The sequence below is a fragment of the Hypomesus transpacificus genome, unplaced genomic scaffold (assembly GCF_021917145.1).
Source record: "Hypomesus transpacificus isolate Combined female unplaced genomic scaffold, fHypTra1 scaffold_52, whole genome shotgun sequence".
Taxonomy (NCBI): domain Eukaryota; kingdom Metazoa; phylum Chordata; class Actinopteri; order Osmeriformes; family Osmeridae; genus Hypomesus; species Hypomesus transpacificus.
In genome coordinates this window covers 107,642-128,109 of record NW_025814031.1, presented here as the reverse complement: position 1 = coordinate 128,109, position 20,468 = coordinate 107,642, and the positions used below count along the sequence as shown (strand labels likewise).

The 20,468-nt window shown below is 43.3% G+C and overlaps 2 protein-coding genes across 3 annotated transcripts in view; one reads left to right on the top strand and one right to left on the bottom strand.

Moving 5' to 3' along the window:
- The window catches only part of LOC124465503 (cytohesin-3), a 142,550-nt gene extending 136,516 nt beyond the window's left edge, over positions 1–6,034 (top strand). The window contains exons 12-13 of the mRNA XM_047017322.1: positions 1,476–1,630; positions 5,875–6,034. Of these exons, the coding sequence (XP_046873278.1) occupies positions 1,476–1,630; positions 5,875–5,947 (228 nt within the window). The 3' untranslated portion in view covers positions 5,948–6,034. The remainder of the gene's footprint in view (positions 1–1,475; positions 1,631–5,874) is intronic.
- A 3,086-nt stretch (positions 6,035–9,120) lies between these two features.
- Positions 9,121–12,022, bottom strand: cacng5b (calcium channel, voltage-dependent, gamma subunit 5b). 2 transcript variants are annotated; one of them, XM_047017365.1, is made up of 2 exons: positions 11,485–12,022; positions 9,121–10,975 (listed from the first exon to the last, which is right to left on the bottom strand). In XM_047017365.1, the coding sequence occupies exons 1-2, from the start codon at positions 11,621–11,623 to the stop codon at positions 10,722–10,724; spliced, it is 393 nt and encodes a 130-aa protein (XP_046873321.1). In that variant the 5' UTR covers positions 11,624–12,022; the 3' UTR covers positions 9,121–10,721. The 2 variants fall into 2 exon arrangements, with proteins under 2 accessions (XP_046873321.1, XP_046873322.1); XM_047017366.1 differs by lacking the exon at positions 9,121–10,975 and adding an exon at positions 11,011–11,290.
- Positions 12,023–20,468: the final 8,446 nt, after the last annotated feature.

Below are 20,468 nucleotides of genomic sequence, written 5' to 3'. Positions count from 1 at the left end.
CAGTCCTGTATACCTCAATATAGGGGTGGGCGATATAGCCAAAATCTTCTATCACGGTATGAGTAATTTTATATCACGGTTAGGGTATATATCACGGTATAGTAATTGTTCTGTAAATTCAATTAAGAAATGGTACAAAATAACCATACCGTACATCATCACACTCAATTATTTATTACAAACAAAAACAACTGCCTCACATGAGACAACACTTGAGTTAAAAACAAAAGACTCAAACTGTACTGTAGCTACAATATCCAACTTATCGATTAAAGATTTTCTGGACTGCGTGAGCTTTCTAGCTATCTGTCTACCTGGACACAATAATTTGCGTTCGGGGGTTAATAAAGTACCTATCTATATTATCGACTATGGAATCTTTATCATATGGCTTCAAATTTTATAATGAGGAGGCTAACAAGTAACACTAGCAGGAAGTAGCATTGCTACGAGTGTTATGCTAGGTTGTTAGGTAACGGAAGCTAGCTAGCTTTTTTAATGAATGCTTATTAGGTATTTGTAGCCTACTTATAATTTTTATAATAGGCTAATATAGCTAATATAGACACTTAGAGCATGTGTTTCCTTCATTATAAGGCTTATATTAGACTTTTAATCTGTTTGCGGCTCCAGACCGAATTGTTTTTGTTTTTTTTGGTCCAATATGGCTCTTTCAACATTTTGGGTTGCCGACCCCTGTCCTAGATCAAGAATGCTAGCAACGCAACCAGTGTAATTTTACAACAATAATTTTACAGCGCGAGACATAAAACTTGAACAACAAATCGAATTGGTTACCTGCAGAATGGGACATCAAATATATAAGTAATTAGCATCGGCATGAATGTGGTCCGCTTAGACAAAATACACTCCACATTGAAATTTCCGTCAGACCAACGCAAATGTGCTTCAGGTCAAACGAAAATAGCAAATCAAATAGAAGTTAAACTACAATTCTGAATATCGCAAGAATGCGATTTATATGATAGCTTATATACAATACAACAACCAGACATTTAATTGACACGTGTAATACAAAAATAAAGTATAAAGTATACCGCGGTTGAAACGGTATAGCCAAATCTCTCCCGGTAGACACATTTCTACCGTTGCACGGTATATACCGTCATACTGTCCAGCCCTACCTCAATATACCTAATGATATATATTATATACCTCAATACACCTCAACGTACGCATTATACAGTATATCTCAATATACACCTCATTATATACCTCAATACTTAAAAATACACACTATATTCCTCAATACATCTCAACATACACAGTATTTATCTCAATATACCTCAATAGTCCCTTTACATACCTCAATATACACATTCCAACCTTCAACCAACAATAACAGACTATAGTCATAACCCTAAATCTACGCTCATAGTCCTGGAGTCAACAAATATTGAAGGTGCTCCTAACTATGTTATAGTTAGCATAACAGTACCTATCAATTCTTCCAGAACTGTTTTGAGCTCTTCAACCCTAACCACAAGGGTCAGGTGATCAAAGCCTGCAAGACAGAGGCAGATGGACGTGTTGTCGAGGGCAACCACGTAGTGTATAGGATATCGGCGCCCACACCCGAGGAGAAGGAAGACTGGATCAAGTCAATCAAGTAAGACTCTCACTGCTTACTGAGACCCCTAACAGGAAGGTACTTCATTTGTCACCCATGATGTCAGACTAGGACAGGGATTTGATGATGTCAGGAAGCATTTACATTTATGCATTTAGCAGACGCTTTTATCCAAAGCGACTTCCAAGAGAGAGCTTTACAAAAGAGCATAGGTAACTGATCATAACAACAAGTTAGTCCCAAACATTGCAAGCAGCCAAAACATGAAGCATACATTTTGAAAAAAAAAATAACAAGTGCTGTCGTGGTAGTTTTTGCAGACAATCAATTGTTCAAGCTGAAGTTGGGTGAAGTATAGAGTTAATGTTTATTTGACGTAGGTTTAAGCATAATAACGTTACCAACATAACATCATCAGCACACAAACATAAGACAATAACACAAAGACAATTCCATACAGCTCCATCTAGCATTCTAGAATGGAACCGGGAGAATCCAGCCCACCAGCACTACTCAGCTGATGGCCCTGAACCCCCCAGAACATTCTTCAACAGACCATTTTATAGATACAACAGTTCTCAAAAGCCATTGGTCCATCCTACAGACCTGAAGCTATACCAATTCTCTTCTGTCATTGGTTAAATCCTTAGAACAATACAGTTGAATCCACATTTTCTTCAGACCAACTGTCTCTTCCCCCCAGGTGACAAGAACCCTATCAGGTCACCCAGACTTCATGTCTCTTAGACTTCATGTCTCCTAGTTAGGTGTTATAAAACTACAGGTGGCATCTCTACCAAATGGAGTTGAATTAACATACATTGTATCAAGCTTCTTCCTGAAACACATTCATTGTACAAATAGGCCCAAAACTTCTTTCACATTTCCACAGTTTTTCTTTTTGTACAATTAATGTCATCCAACAGTAAACAGTTTTTCAAAAACAAAACAAAAATCCAGCTTCAATACAATTCCTAATCAGGATACAAAATGTCATTGTGTAGTTGTCATCTCTCGTTTTGTGTGCGCATGTGTTAGGCAATTACCCTTCCGTAGTATCAATTTTGAAACTGCAATTCCTTCCTTTGCCACCATCGCTGTTGATTCTGTCTGTAAACTGTGACAAATCCCTTTGCCATTTTTCCCTGTCTCTCTGGACACTCACGAAACCACAGCCTTGATCTTTCCGATCCAAGCGCTGTCTTTCTGGCAATTTTTAGCAGACATTGTTCAACAGACGGCGGACTAGCACATTCGGAAGAAAAAATTATGTGTATTTTATGGATTAGTTATTTTCTTATACTCCTCGTTGTTTCAAACAAACATTTAACACAAAAGACAAACTTAGACAATTTCCTCACTTTTTCTTTAACTTCTCCTTCCTCACATAAAAGAGAAGTCGGGATTCAAATTCAACATGGAAACCACCACATCAGATTAGCCGTTTACACATCCATCTCAGTTCTGGTCGACAATCTGCAACTTGTCAATTTGGTTAGGATTTATTAACCAATGTTTGCCACGCATTGGTCCACCACCAAACTAAGAATTAATCATAACACACACATCTCAGTAGCAATAAACTCATGCAGAACTCGTAACCCCTAATGGGACTCAAGATCCTTTGTACGACTTCAACGCAACGGGCCTTGAACATGTATTAATATACTTTAGTAATTACATGACTTCAATAGACCTAGATAGCTCATACAATTCCCTAAAATATCGCAATAACATGTATTTGTGAGAAAATAAAAAAATTTGGTAACTAGATATGACAATTTCAACCAATCCATTCACAGATCATCCACTGTGAATTTCAAGAACATTCCACATTACCCAAACACTCATCCACACACCCATGGATGGACAACCATATGCACAATGCATATGGCAACTGGCGCAGCAACATAAACTGGCCACGTCTGGAGCTCTGAACAACATCAAAGACTTAACACAGACCACAACTGCATCTTTGAACTACTCAAAGACTAAACACAGAGGATTTACAGTAGGAATGTAGCAATATCACAATTTGGACCCGAATTAAGATGGAATTGCACATCTATTTATCCGACTAAAATTGTACCATTCAAACAAAACCCCATCAAATTCAACAACAACTTCAACCTCACCACAACTTCACTCAAAGTAATCGATCTCAGTAACTCACCACTTTTCCCCTGTTCAAAATGCCGCATTGAACCACCTGACCCTGAGGAAGAATCCCGTTCTTGCCACTCACGAGTCCAAGTCGCACTTCAATGGACATCCGGATGCCCCCTCCAAAACTGTCGTGGTAGTTTTTGCAGACAATCAATTGTTCAAGCTGAAGTTGGGTGAAGTATAGAGTTAATGTTTATTTGACGTAGGTTTAAGCATAATAACGTTACCAACATAACATCATCAGCACACAAACATAAGACACCCCCCAGAACATTCTTCAACAGACCATTTTATAGATACAACAGTTCTCAAAAGCCATTGGTCCATCCTACACACCTGAAGCTATACCAATTCTCTTCTGTCATTGGTTAAATCCTTAGAACAATACAGTTGAATCCACATTTTCTTCAGACCAACTGTCTCTTCCCCCCAGGTGACAAGAACCCTATCAGGTCACCCAGACTTCATGTCTCTTAGACTTCATGTCTCCTAGTTAGGTGTTATAAAACTACAGGTGGCATCTCTACCAAATGGAGTTGAATTAACATACATTGTATCAAGCTTCTTCCTGAAACACATTCATTGTACATATAGGCCCAAAACTTCTTACACAGTGCCAAAAGGGAAGACCCAGAAGAGCATGCAGTTATACAAGTTACAAATTAAAACAACATGAACCACAAAAAGTGCAGGACTGTACCTGTAGAAGAACAATCAACAGTAAAATATTTCACAGCAAGTACAAGACTTAACTTCGTTATAACTAACCTACAAGAGCAACAAGTCACTCAATAAGAGTCATTGTGATCCTGGAGGAAACATCAGGTCCAGCCAAGCATTCCTAAGTGCCATTGTACTCCCGGAACAAGTGCGTCTTGAGCCTTTCTTGAAGGTGGGGAGAGTCAGTGTCCCTGATGGAGGTGGGGAGCTGGTTCCACCATTGGGGGGCCAGGCAGGAGAAGAGCTTGTGTTGGGACCGGGCAGTCTTGAGTGGTGGGACCACCAGGCGGTTGTCTGAAGAAGACCGTAGGTGACGGGCGGGGGTGTAAGGTTGCAGGAGAGACTTGATGTAGTCGGGTGCAGTCCTGTTCACTGCTCGGAAGGTCAGTACCAGGGTCTTGAATCTGATACGGGCTTTGATGGGTAGCCAGTGGAGAGAGATGAGGAGCGGGGTAACATGGGAGCGTCTGGGTAGATTGTAGACCAGGCGGGCCACTGCGTTCTGAATCCTCTGAAGAGGGCGGGTTGCACATGCTGGGAAACCAGCGAGCAGCGAGTTGCAGTAGTCCAACTTGGAGAGGACCAGTGCTTGGACTAGCAGCTGGGTGGAGTGCTCAGACAGGTATCTCCTGATCTTCCGGATGTTGTAGAGGGTGAATCTACAAGACCGGGAGACTGCGGCAATGTTGGCCGTGAGGGAGAGCTCGTCATCCATGGTAACCCCAAGGTTCCTGGCAGAGGATGAAGGGGTCACCGTCGCAGATCCCAGGGTGATTGACAGATCGTGGGAGATGGAGGGTTTAGCCGGGATGATGAGAAGTTCTGTTTTGGCGAGGTTCAGCTGGAGGTGGTGCTCGGTCATCCAGGCGGAGATGTCTGTGAGGCAGGCCTCGATCCTAGCTGAGATCCCCGGATCAGTCGGGGGGAACGACAGGTACAGCTGCGTGTCGTCAGCGTAGCAGTGGTAGGAGAAGCCATGGGAAGTGATGATTGGTCCAAGTGAGGTGCTGTACAGAGAGAAGAGCAGGGGGCCAAGGACGGAGCCCTGTGGGACGGAGGGAGGGAGGCCTAAAAATCTTTAAAACTGCAGGAGGGTGTGTGTGTGCGTGGCAGGGTTCTAGATCAGGAGGAATCATGGAGAACGTTCCAGGGAAACTCACAGAGATGGAGCTAGAGAACCGGGGGAAAAAGAGACGAGATAGGACAAGGGGGTGGGTTCTCTTCAGAAACCATGGAAACCAAACTAGGTCATTGCACAAACTTTTTTCTCTCTTTTTTCTGATCTAGTTTGATCTGGGGTTTGTGTAAATCTGCCTGCATTTCCATATCAAAGATGTTCCAGTCTACCCCTGTGTCTTATTTATTTCATGGTGCTCTGCTCCGATTGGTTTCTCCAGGGAAAGCATCAGCAGAGATCCTTTCTACGACATGCTGGCCACAAGGAAGAGGAGGATAGCCAACAAGAAATGAAGAGGGAACTATCAGCACTCCTCCAACATTCCCCTCCTCCATCACTCCTCCTTCCATTCTATCCTTCTGTAACAGAGTTGAACTGGTTAAACTCACTCCTCAGTATGAATACCCCATCCACGCTATCGAAGAGCTAGCTTTTCGGTTTGCGTACCTGGTTAAAGCGGAGCTTGTAAGAGTTCGAATCCTGGTGTGGGGAAGATCAGAAGGAAGCATCACTGACGAGTAGTGCAACTACACCTGTTACAATTCCATCCCTCCTCTGCTCTACTCCTTCGATCCCTCTATCCCTCCATCTCTCCATCTCTCCATCTCTCTTGACTAATGTTACATTTACATTTAGTCATTTAGCAGACGCTCTTATCCAGAGCGACAGTAAGTACAGGGACATTCCCCCGAGGCAAGTAGGGTGAAGTGCCTTGCCCAAGGACACAACGTCATTTGGCACGGCGGGGAATCGATCCGGCGACCTTCTGATTACTAGCCCGACTCCCACACCGCTCAGCCATCTGACTCCCCAATGTTCCTCCTTTTTCTTTCTCTTATGAACAATCTCCAGTCTACATTCCCCACACCTTCATTCTCCCCTCTTTCTCTTTCTGTCCGTCTCACTCACTCTCACAGCCACACACACTCCTCCTGGAACCTTCTGAAACTCCGTCACAAAACTAAAGATGGTCAGCAGACCCTGGGAAGACCCACACCATCTGAGGACAGACTCCGGTTTTGAAGGCAAACCCTTTGTCCGTCCCCCCTGAACAATCTCCATGGCTGCCATACAGCTGGAGAACCCTGGGGCAGGCAACACAGGAGAAGACTATCACTGTCACGTATCATGGATCCACTGATGGACACCATTAGTTTATGATCATCAGGTCCTTAACACCAGAGGCTGGCAGTGTGATGCAGGCTTTCTGTTTTCTACCCCTCCGCCTCCCTCTGTCTTTCTGTAAGCTGCCCCCCCCCCCCCCCCCCCCCCCACCGCACTACTGGTTTACATTTTTTTGTAACACTTTTGATTCAGGTACTTGTAATAAACTGTAGTTAATAGGTAAAAATGACCGTATAAGATGCTTGTTAACATTTCTATGTGTTAATAAGATTTACTGACTTAGTAACGCCTTATTGCCTAATAAACAACTCTCCTTCAAGCACCTGGATCTAAAAGTGTTGCAGATTTTTCTGTGTGTCTGGGTATCCTTTTTCTGTGGATGATTGTGAAAGCACAGCAGCCATTTTATCCCGATGCACATGCATGCATGTGAGTTTGCAGGTCTGCACGGTACTCTTTTGGAAAATGGTGTTTGTATGTTCAGTGTTTTATGTACAGTGTGCCTGTGTGTTTGTATGTGTGTGCATAATGTTTGCAGCTACAGTGTATGTATCTAAAGTGTGCCAACAGAGGCAAGTTAAGGCCATCTGGAAGGTCCTTGGACTGAGAGGTAAACAAAATGACAGAGTGGTGTCTCTGCTAGCGAACATACAGAGATTTGTGTGTTTTATACAGTTGGTTGGGAATAATTCATAAGGGAGATATCAAACCAGCTCCTCTTAGTGTGACAATGTGTGAGCGGTAAAGAGAAGGAGAGAGAGGGGGGGGGAGGGAGAGATCAGAAGTGGAGGGGGTTATTGAGTTTGTGGGAAGGGTTGAACCTTAATATTGCAGTACCCTAACATTAACGGTCATCATATTACTGGTGCTGAATACATCTCAATAGTGCCATTTGCAAGAGTTCAGTATGAGAACCTATCCAGAGCTAGGTTCAATTTAGGTCAAATGTAGACCCAGTGTTGAAGTTATAAGTCAGCTGGACTGATTTCATATTATGTGTGGACCACATGATAATGAAAAGTGCATACTTATGATTTTGGTTGTGAATTAAAATTGCAGTTGTACAATGCCCAGATGAACCCAACTTGTGATATCAGAAGCCCTTTTTAACAGAGTAACTTGCCTTTAAGCTTTTTATGGGCATGCAGAAACCATCTACGGACACCAGTCAGTTTAAGCTTTTCTTTTTTTAATCTCTCAAGGTCCAAAGCTACTGGACTGTGTTGATTATGAGATGTGAGGGTTTGATGTTTTGTTGTGTTCCCGTAGGAATTTGATTTGTAATCTGAAGATCCTTGCTTGCTTTTATGTTCCCCTTTAAAAAAACTATAATCAACTACCTGTTTGTATTTATTTCCTTTGTGAAATGGTTTAATTCTATCCGTAACATTTGAAAACTGTAGACTAAAGTTATGTATGTATATATACTGTATAGGTTTTTATCTTTTTGTTGTTGTTGGATGCACACTCTGTGAAACTTCTGGCAGTACTTGCATCAGTTAAGTTTGGGGTGGGCAATACAAAAGCCTTAAACATAATCATAAGCAAAAACTGTGAGATGTCAGAAAATCAATTATGATGTAATGATGACAATGATACTAATAATTATTATGATGATATTTAATTATAGTCAGATAAGAACCACTGATCTGGTTGGTGAATCAGTGTTTGACGACAACTAAGATGAACATTGGGATCATAAGTGATTGTAAAATACCTGTCCTGACACAAAGGCAGTATATGACATACTGTACTGCTACCTTGTGGAAGGCTATAGCTACATTAGCTTTTATATATCTGTAAGAGCTATCAGTCATGTTGTACATTACTTGTAACTACTATAAAGTATACATGAAGCCCACACTGGTCTAATGAATTATTCATTGTACTTGACCAACATTTTTGCATTTGTATGGAACTCCTATAACTGAAACCTCTGAACTAGACATTTCTATGTATTAACATTTAAAAGGAATGAATGACTGAATTCATAATATTAATAATTTACCATTCATAAAAAAAAAATGTATATAGCATGTTTAATGTTAGGTACCTCTAGTTGACTGACTTCAAGCTTCTCTGTCATTGCAGTAACACTGACAATGTTATATGGTGAGTGCAACAATTATACAGTAAAACTAAGTATGAATTTGGATAAAGCACAGCATCAGTTTGACACCAGTAACCTCTACCTGAAATAAAATAAAGTATATTCTATTAAACCTTATCATTATTTCATTACTTTTAGGTCTAAACAACTGTTTACATCTTTGTTCACAATTTGAAAATGTATAGTAATTTCAGACATTATAAACATAAAGGTATTGGACACTACTGCACTTCACTTCTCAAGCCATGTTATTTATTTTTCAAATCAATAAATAATTTTGCAGAGATACAATATACAATATGTTTTTTACAGAAAAGTAGCAATGCCAATATAGCTAAGCTGCATACAAAATGTCTGTGTTTTTGAGTCAATACAAATAGATAAACATTAACTCTCCGACACTCCATAATCCACGATCGATAAACACAAGTTTTGTAATTTTCCATTATAACAAAACAACATTGGTACATTATATTCATTGTAAATGAATTAACAAAAACACTACTGAGAAACTCCAACATGAAGCACTTTGAGCTAAAATATAGAATATACAGTACAGACATTGCTCTTGTTCAAATATTTCTACATCATGAGAATAAGACAGTCTTCTCTTTAATTGTAATCAAGCGGACGTTACCCCACCTAATTACTTTGTTGCTCAAAAATGAATTGTGTCTTGGCTGCAAAGACAACTTGAATCCCGCTGAAAAGTTACAATACGTTTCTGCCACCTGCAGGTGATGGGTGGTATAGCAAGTCACATTTCAAATGTAGAACAGAAAATTATTATTATTATTTGTCATTGTGCATTAGATACTCAATGAAATTTGCTTGTGCGACCACAAAATAATGCTTTGATCCACATACACCCTTCAACCACAATGCTTGCACGCACTCACACATGAATATATTAAAAACATAAATAGTTTTGCTGGGTGGGGGTAGGAGGGTTGTGTGAGTATTTAGTTCTGTGATGGCCCTGGGGACGAAACTGTTCTGCAGTCTGGAGGTGCGGTCTGTGGTAGCCCGGTAGCGTCTGCAAGAGGGCAGCAGGGAGAAGAGATGGTTTGCGGGGTGAGCCTTATCCTTCAAAATGCCACCTGCTCGACGGAGGCAGCGTGTCCTAAAGATGTCGTCCAGGGGAGGCAGTGGAAGTCCGATTATTTTCCCAGCAGACCTTATGACCCAACTGAGGGATTTCCTGTCCTTGTCTGTGCAGTTGACTTACCATGCAGTGATACAGTATGTGATGACACTTTCAATGCAACAGTGGTAAAATGACTTAAGCAGCTCGGGAAATAGGTTCTTTCTCTTCAGTATTCGCAAGAAGTAGAGCCGCTGCTGTGCTTTTTTGACTGTGGCGGTTGTATTCATCTTCCATTCCAGGACCTCTGAGAGCATAACCCCCAGGAACTTAAGCAGGAGGTCCTCTCCACTTCCTCACCATTGATAATGAGATCAATCTACAGTATTGAGCTAGTTTATCAGGGAACCCATAGTCTCATGCTCTCAAGTCAGCAGTATAATAAGGAATAACTCTCCCCCATTGCATTCATCCAAATGCCTAAAACCCTTTCAGATAGTTTGGAATGTCTCAGATACTGTACAAAATGTAATCCAACCATAACAATTAACTACTTTTAGACATCACAATCTTGTCTTTATCTCTCTGATTAAAAGATTTGAGGATAGATCAATATCTTCCTCATTGTGATTTCCTGATCCCTTTTACAGGGTTGGGTCAAATATTACAGCAAAGCTTTCAAGCAATATCTGTGTATTTAACCCAAGACTGACCCCCGTAAACAAACCCCTGACCCCAGGTTGATTTCTTAGCAGGGTGAGGAGGACACCTGGTCATAGTCAGGGCATTTGAGCAGGGCGGGGTAGCTGGCACTCATCTGGAGCGAGGCCTCTGAGGAGATGTCGGAGGGGCTGCGACCACGTGCCCACGTCTCCGGGTGAAGGAATTGGCCCGAGTGGTCGGAGCAGTTGCTGAGGCGCGGACGGTAGAAGCTGGGATGACGAGGCTGGTAGAGCTCCTCGGCCGTGTAGCGTTTCATGAACAAGTAGACGGACATGACACCTGCGCTCAGGAGAGGAGGGGGGGAGGGGGGAGAGAAGGAGGGTGGGTAGGAGGAGAGGAAGAAGGAAGGGACACACTAAGTTCACACTAGACAGACTTCGGTTACCTAACTTATATCACTTGCAGTCGTACACTTGACCTGTTGGAAACTGGGTGGAAAGGTGTTGACCTCAGTGAGAAGGAAGGAGATGGCAGCAAAGGCAAAGGACCAGCTATACTTATAACTGAAGTAGGCCTCACTGCTCTTGGTTCTGTTCAACATCTCATCATTGACACTGGAGATGTACAGCACAAAACCAACCACAAGAGCCAGACCTGAGGGAGAGGGACGAAAGAGTAAGAAAAAAAAGACAGAGAAAGAGAAACAAAGAGTTGAAAAACATGGCTGTAAAACTAAGACAAACCTGACATGAAAGATTCCTGCACCTGGAGCAATAGATTATAAAAAGTAGGTATAAGAAGGGGAGGCGGAAAAGGAGGTGGAAGAAGGGGAGCAAGAAAAAGAATACCTGAGAGGATGAAAAATATTCCGGAGACGAAGGCCAGTATGGTCCGGTGTGGCCGTACATGTCCGATGTTGTTGAGCACAAAGCCAATGAACATGAAGAACAAACTGACCAGGGGGAAGGGAGTGGCTGTATGAATCATCTCTTGAAAAAGAGAGAGAAAGGGAGAGACAGAGAACAATAAACAGATGGACAATCTTCAGCTTGTTTTTGGGCTGGGTGTCAGCAGGGGAGAAACCCATTATTGACTGAAGCAGTAAGCTCCTGTTAAACTCTGTGCTGACTGACAGAGATTAGTCATTTTAAGGTGGCTGGGCTTAGACACGGAACATGCAGGGACGAATCCACAGATGAAAATGGAGGACATATTAAGTCACTCTTATGGAGCAGTTGGAGAGCTACTTGATGTATCTCTTTATTACTGAATTACGTGTTTCAGAATCCCTTTTCATTTTCTCCTTTCAAACTTGTCAACAGACATGTTGTGCAGTTAACAAACCACAAGGGGGTGCAATATGGTTACGGAATTAATTGTGTGTGCGTGTTTGAGAGTGTGCGTAAAAGATAGAGACAGGGACAGGAGGAAGAGAGTGAGAAAAAGTCAGACAAAGAGAGAGAGAGAGAGAGAGAGAGAGCTGGTAAGACAGATATGAAAGGAAAAGAAAGGGAAAGAAAGAGAGAGAGACAGGTGTAACGAGTGTCTAACTTTAACACCGCTACAGAGAATAATAATGATGATCAATGGGAGATGTATCAGAATATCTGGTTCTTCGGAAAGATGGTACTGTTTGCACTACAGAATGAAACACACAGAACACGTTGGCTATATTTCAGAGGTAATAGGATTGTTTTTGTTATTGTTTTTGATATTTTGTTTCTCTATTACCTCTGTTTTATTTTTTCCCTTCTCATGGAAAAAAAACAAACACATTTACCAACCAAACAACAATTGCAATTGACTTAATGACAATAACACAAAAAATAGTAATTCCCCAAATCAATATGAAAGTGTCAATAAATTGTTCTCCCTGATTCCCTTAAGTTTTATCTATTTATTCTTATTAGCTTGTGGCTTATTTTTGCTTTTAAAATATCTATGGGATTATCACTATATTATATTGATTTGGTTGTGGGACTCTTATTTTGGAAAACGGGCTTGACTTTTTGGATATTATTTTACTCTAATTAAATGAGAGGATTATTGATTTTGATTGAAAGTACAAGTATAAAAAACAACAAATATATGAATACACAAGTCAAGTAGTAGAACAACTAATTCTAAAAAAATCCCTCACTCCAACCTCATCTCTAAATCACAGCATATACAAAACACAGTGCTGCGTCGTGAACTCACGCGCACTCACAAAGATTTTGTACAAGTCTTTCAAAACAACAAACAACACAAAAATGATCAGTCCGGGTCCAAGTGTCTGGCTCCAGGGTAGTCACAAAACAAATCAAATAGAATCAGGCTCTTGTCCTACCAGTCGTAGCAAGGCTCTTTCTGCTTGATCTCTCAGGCAGCCAGCAGATAGTTGGCCACAGTAGCTAGCAACCCGTAGATGACTCGGTAAGGCTCTCCAGTTCACACCACTCCAACACTGGTACTCAAAGAACCGATCGGGTGTAGCAGGCAAAATCCAAGTCAGTTCGCTGGATTCTCCCCAAGGAATGTAGAAAAATGTAGAAGAAAAGAAAAAAAGGACACAGCTGAGGCAGCTAACAGTTCTCCAACCGTACTGTAGCAGAGCTTCTTCGGCTAGCCCACCGTAAAAACAAACCACTTCAGGAAAACAAGAAAACAAGAAAAATAACAAATATTCTCTCAATCGATACTCATTCACAAAACAATAACATATATTACTAGCTAACCAAATCAATATCTTCGTCTCTTTCTTTCTTCTCAGTAAAATGCTATTTGTTTTTCTTTCTTTCTGGTCCCTCGTCTCTCGTCTCCCTCTAGTTCGGTTAGCCTTCCTTTCTCCGCGCGAGAGCGCGCAAGACCCCAAACTTTCCCGCCTGCACCCCGAAAGATGCACATTCACAGCAAGTTATCCCAACATAAAAACATGAAACAAATATGTACATGGATCCACAGCATCAACCTGGGACAAAACCACACCGGCATCACTTTTCTTAATCAACAAATAAATAATAGTTCTTGTATATTACTTTTGTGAATATAATAGTTATTTATTTGTAACTCTTTATAAATAATTTTATTTTACATTTAATTAATTTGTGCCCTGTAACCCTGGGTTACATCCTCCCCTCCTGAAGTTATGCACGTCCCGTTGCATCTAAGTGGCTGACTGGTTACTGTGGGCGGGATAGGTGGGCCAAGGTCGAAGGGCTGATTGCTAGCAGGATCAGGCCCATTTAATGAGGCAGTAAATGCTACACTAAGGCTTTGTAACAGTGTCTGGATAACTACAGTGAGGGGGTTCCCTAACTTGTGATAGTTTAGTCTATCTGTCTGAACAGGGTTCTGCCTGAGGGAACGTCTGGAAATGCCATTCATCTCATCATGCCGATCATTCCTAGTTTCCTGGTTGTTTGGAGTGTCTTCTGGTAGTTCTGGAAGTTCAATTACAGATCTCTGATCTGATGCTGTTCCAGGTCCGTCCCCTCCTCCAGGTTTAAGGTCAGTTGAGTTCTCTAGAGCAGAGTTGTCTACAGGTAGGTTCCCTCTCTCAGGTTCAAGGTCAGATGAGTTCTCTCGAGCAGGGCTTTCTCCAGGTAGGTTCTCTCTTTCAGGGTTTTCTTCAGGTAGGTTCTCTCTTCCAAGTTCAATTTCAAATAGGTTCTTTCTTCCAGGTTCAATGAGAGCAGGGTGCAGCTCGTCTGGAACAACTCTAGTGAGCTGTGTTTCATGTGTTGGTTGATTCCTCACTGACTGTACCGGTCCAATGCTTGATAGGATCCTAGTGTCAACCTCCACTGTCTCTCTGTGTGCGTCGTGATAAACATCATCTTCCTCCGAATCTAAGAGTTCCCTTGTGTCATCCGGTTCTTCAGTGTTCTTACTGCCAGGGTTTCTGCGTGTTCGAGGCCTGTGTACAACTTTTGGCACAACTGGTTCATCAGGTTCGGCTACAGGTAGAAATCCACAGGGTAACAATAAGTCACGGTGCAGGGTTCGGAGGGGACCATCTTTGCTCTCTGGCCGGACCGTGTACACAGGGAGGTCACCAGCACGTTGGACTACCACATGTACATCAGACTCCCATTTGTCGGCTAATTTGTGTTTCCCTCTTATCCGGACATTTCTCACAAGGACACGATCACCAGCTTCAATGGTTGAGTCAGCAACACGTTTGTCAAATCTACGTTTATTGCGTTCAGCTGTCTTCAGTGCATTCCGATTTGCAACTCTGTAGCTTTCTTCTAACCGATTTCTTAGATCGTGAACATACTGGGAATGTGACTTAGGTGGCTTATTGGCAGGTAGACCAAAAGCTAGATCAACGGGCAGTCGAGGTTGTCTTCCAAACATCAGTTCGTATGGTGAAAACCCAGTCACCTTGTTTTTTGTACAGTTGTACGCATGTACCAGCGGCTTGACAAAATCCTTCCAGTGTGACTTGTTCTTGTTTTCGAGAGTTCCCAACATCTGGAGGAGTGTTCTATTAAAACGTTCCACTGGGTTTCCCCTTGGATGGTATGGTGTTGTCCTCGTCTTATGGATACCAGCAATGCAGCACAGTTCTTTGATGGTCTTGGATTCAAAATCTGGCCCTTGGTCACTATGTAGCCTTTCAGGAAACCCATAATGCACCAGGAAGTTGTCCCATAAGCACTTTGCTACTGTCTGTGCTTTCTGATTTCGAGTAGGGATCGCAACAGCGTACTTGGTGAAATGGTCTGTGATCACCAGTATGTCTTTGGTGTTACTCTGGTCTGGTTCCAAGGAGAGGAAATCCATGCAGACCAACTCCAAGGGTCTGCTTGTCTTGATGCTCACAAGGGGAGCCGCTCTCTCCTGAGGAGTTTTCCTGCGGACACAGCGTTCACACGTCTTTATCTTTTCTTCTACATCCATGGACATTTTGGGCCAGTAGAATCTAGATCTTGCGAGGTCGAGAGTTCTTTCCACACCCAAGTGGCCCAAGTCATCATGTAGACTTCTCAACACTGCAGCTCTTAGATCTAAGGGGAGTGCCAGTTGATAAATTAGGTCCCCTTGGTCTTGTCTTCTTCTGTACAGGACACCATTTCTCATCTCTAACCGGTTCCATTCTCGCATCCATAGGCCTATGTCAGGGAGTTCTTGTCTTAGACTAGGAGAAGGCTTTTCTTTAGCTTGCAGGTGTTCTATGACAGCCCTAAGATCCGGATCTGCCCTTTGTTTTCCCATCAAGTCTTCCTCAGACAGATGAGGAACCACAGGGAGGCCGTGGTCATCTTCCTGTTGGAAACCACTGGGTAGAACGTCAGAGTGGAGAGCAAGGGATTCCACTAAGGTGAGGGGTGAGGATCCAAAGTATACACTGGATTGGTGGGCATGATGTCTATCACAGATGGCGATCACTGCCTTTGGAAGAATGTCAGTATGTTCTGCGTCTGACAGATGGTGAAGGGTGAATTGTTTGATCCTCTCTCTTTCCTTCTGTGACACTGGGTCATCCGTGAGCTCACCATGGGGGCGTCGAGAGAGTCCATCTGCATCCTGATTCTGCTTTCCTGCTCTGTACTGGAGTTTGAAAGAGTATGTTGACAGACTTGACAGCCATCTGTAACTGGTGGCGTCTAGCCTGGCTGATGTCAGGATATAGGTAAGGGGGTTGCTGTCAGTTATGACCGTAAACTCCGTCCCATAAAGATAGTCACTGAATTTTGCAGTGACTGCCCATTTGAGGGCCAGAAATGTAAGCTTGTGGGCAGGATATTTGGCTTCACTCTTCGTCAGTCCTCTGCTTGCAAAGGCTATGGCTCTCTTCTTCCCATCCTGTTCCTGGTACAACGCTGCGCCCAGTCCAGTGGTGCTGGCATCTGTGTGCAGTATGTACGGACATTTGGGGTCTGCAAATCCCAAGACCGGAGCAGATGTGAGCCTTTCAATAAGATACTTGAATGCTTGTTGGCAAGACAGTGTCCACCTCTCACCAAAAGCCTCTCTGGGGTCAAAGTACTGTCCGCTCTTCTCTTTCCCTTTGCTGCTGCCTTTCCGGAGAGGGGGGTATCCTGTTGTGAGATAATTTAGAGGTTTAGTGATCTTTGAGAAATCTTTAACAAATCTTCGGTAGTATCCGGAGAATCCAAGAAAGGATCTTAATTCTTTGAGGTTCTTGGGTCGTGGCCAGGTTTTCAGGGCTTCAATTTTTGCTGGATCTGTTTCAACTCCATGCTGAGACACAATGTGGCCCAAGTATTTTGCAGATGTTTGGAAAAACTTGCACTTTTGCGGAGACAGTTTCAGTCCATACTCCCTCAACCGTTGAAGGACTTGCAGCAGTCTGGATTCATGTTCTTCAAGGGTGTTGGAGAAGACTATAAGGTCATCGATGAAGACAAGTACTTCTTTCCTGTTGAGATCTCCCATACACCTCTCCATTAGCCTCTGGAACGAGCTGGGTGCATTTGTTATTCCTTGGGGCATCCTGTTAAACTCCCAGAACCCGAGAGGGCACACAAATGCAGTTTTTTTCTTATCAGCTTCTTCCATCTCAATCTGGTAGTAGCCCGACTTCAGGTCAAGGACGGAGAACCACTTTGAGCCAGTCAAGACTGAGAAAACTTCTTCCAGATTTGGCAAGGCATATGCATCTTTTATGGTCTGTGAGTTGAGTTTCCTGAAATCGATACAGAGGCATACAGAGTTGTCTTTTTTCTTAACTACCACGATAGGCGATGCGAAGGGAGATTCTGACTCACGGATGATGCCAGCTGTCAGCAGCTCTTGGAGGTGCTTCCGCACTGCATCCACATCTTGAGGGTGAATAGGTCTGGCTCTATGCTTGAAAGGCGTCTCATCACTGAGGTTGATGCGATGCTTCACTTTGTTGGTATGTCCATAGTCAAGGTCATTTAGAGCAAACACTTCAGGCATGGAGTTTAGCTGTTCTGTTATTCTGTCTTTCCACTCAGATGGCACCGGAGAATCGCCAAAATCAAACTCAATCTGGGATTTGTAAGGTTCCGTTGTTCTGTCACGAGAGACACTTGAGTTAGTGAGACCCTCCCTCTCCATCACCCGCTGGATAGCATGCATCTCGGCTAACACAGTATGAGGGGGGATCACAATGTCGTTCTTGGTCTCGTTCTTGAGCAGGACTGGTATGTGGCGGGGGTGTCTAGCAGGGAGAGTGTGTAAGCAGCTAGCCACCAGCAACCCACCAGGCAGGGAGGACATTGATGGTGGCTCTATGGTGACCCATCGTTCTGCGCTGGCACCGTTCACATGGATCAGCCCATCAAGAGCAACTGTGCAGCCTGCTGGCACCACCTTGGGTGTGTTTCCCTTCACTTTCACCCAACCCAGGGCACCAGTGCATGCTTGTCTCTGTCTAACTTCAAGAGTCTTAAGAATGGCTTGGTAGCCATATAGTGCTGACTGAGGACGGTTTGTATTCTTCTGAATGTGGCTGGAATAGAGGACATCTAAACAATTTGTGCCAATGAGGATTTGGGGCACATTAGTCATGTCTGGGACTACTAGCGCTAATGTGGGTACTTCAGCTTCAGTTCCAAGAAACTCTTTGGGAAATGTTAGGCTCATCTCCACATATCCAAGGTAAGGCACTGTCTGCCCATTCGCTCCTTCAACTTCCAGCAGGTCATTCAGTGACTTAATGGGATGGCTTGATAAATGACTCTTATACACCGACAGGGGAACTGTGGTGACTTGAGATCCGGTGTCTAAAAGGCAACTGACTCTTCTTCCTATAATGATCTGAGCTGTGCACTTCATTCCCACTAAGCCTTTTGGTAGTTCAATGGATGACGTTTGGGTTTGGGCACGCTGGTTGATTGCTCGTTCAATTAGTCTAGGGCGCATTTCTCTCCTTCTAGTCCCTGTTTGCCCTTCAACAGAGACTGTCAGTAGTTTAACTGATCCCATTGGAGCTGCCGCTCTCTACACCGACGTCTCTTTTGTTCGACCAAGAGAGGGTTTGGTTCACTTTCACAACTGGGCGCTATATGACCATCTTCTCCACAGCGGAAACAGTACCAAGGACGAGGTCTGTTAGATGTCGGTTCACCAAACCTTGGCTGCTCAGCTGTTCTCTGATCGGTTGGTCGGTGTTCAGATTGGGTTCCAGTCTTCTTTGAGTGTGTGTTCCTCTCCATCTGGTGATTCTGCACTCGAAGTGAAGTCATCTGAGCTTGGAGGTCAGCCAGTTGTTTTTTCAGTGCATGAATCTCAGCAGCTTCAGAGTGGTTGGTCTTGGGCTTTGGGGGAGGCGGTGTCTGTCTGACAGCTACTTGGGCTTGAAGCTCTGCAACTTGTCTCTTCAATGAGTCAGTCTTAGCAGCTTCAACATCAGAGGGATTTACTGTTTGGCGGTGTGCTGCTGTTCGAAACTTAGAAGAAGCAGAGACTTGCTTGTTTAGGCCAAGATGCTTCATCATGCGTTCTTCTTTAGAAGCATGCCTTTCTTCTTCTGTCCTGAATTGAATTGATGTTTATTGGCCATGAAAGTTTGCACAGACACGGAATTTGATTTGGCAGGAGAGCCTACCTAGGCAGCCATCAAAGGCGCCCACAAGGAACACCAGATCAGAATAGGAAGGTGGATGCATTTTTTTCCGCTCTAGCTGAAGGTCTGTGATCAACTCATGGTTCCAACAGCCTCTACAGAATTGCTTCAGAAGAAAACGACTTTGCTCCTCCTCCCCAATCCCACCTCTTCTGATGGCTGTACTCAAGATGACTTGCAGTCTATGTAAATAGCTTGAGGGCTTCTCACCAGCATCCTGCAAGGTGCTCATGAATTTAGCAGCCAAGTCATCGCCATCTTCCACTGAGCCATGGACTGAATCAAGGAGCTCAAGATACACTGAAGGTAATGCTCGAGGGTTGACCTGCTTGATAACATCTGTGGCTGGAGGTAGTAGACTGTCTAGGATTTTCTGTGTTCGATGCAAGTCGGAAATGGAGGGATCAGTCATCAGGAACTCAACACTTGCACGCCAGGTATCATAGTCTGGCTCATGGTTGGGCCGTGGACTCTTCCCAGAGAAGACTCGAAGGCGGAACGAGATTTTCTGATGTGATGTGGCAGCATCAGTCTTCACAATGTGTTCAACTACCACCCTTTGTACACTAGGGGGGTTAACAGCACTCATAGGGAGACCTGGGTGGATCATCACAGGAGAATCAACACCATCTCCTCTTGCGAAGCTGTGGTGTGTAGCGGTTGGTTCAGTTCTCTTCGTTGGGGTGTGGGCTTCTAGATTCCCAGAGTCCCACAAGGGAGAAGTATGCGGTGAAGGTGTGGTAGTAATCCCTGCAACAAGTTCTTGCCTCTGAGACACTGTCTCCAGTTGTGACATTAGCGTTTCTTGCCCAGGGGGGCTTGTTCCTCTCAGTGTGACCATCTTCATTAACTCCTCTTGGAGCATCTCTTCAAAGGATTTCCCACTTGCTCTTGCAATGGTTTGCAATGTCTCAAGATACCCCTTGGTGGCGCTACTGCTGGCCTTTAGTGTGTAGATGCTATCTAGAGCTTGCACATTGAGTGTGTCTTCTGTATCATGGGAAGTCTTGTAAACTAAGGGCAGTAATGGCCTTAATGTATGCATGGCTGAGCTTTCAGCAAACTCAACTATTAAATGACGGTGAAATTCAGAGTTTGGATTATCAATAAGCAAGTGGCGATTAATAGGGCCATGAGTCTCTAAACTTTCCTCAAGCTCTTTGTCTAAGTTAGTTTGTGTAAGACCATTAACAATGACAGAGTTTGGGACATCTACATTTTCAGTTTTCACTATGTCCATTGTAAGTTTTTTTCGATAGGTTTTTATCAACTCAGTTTTATAGTGTG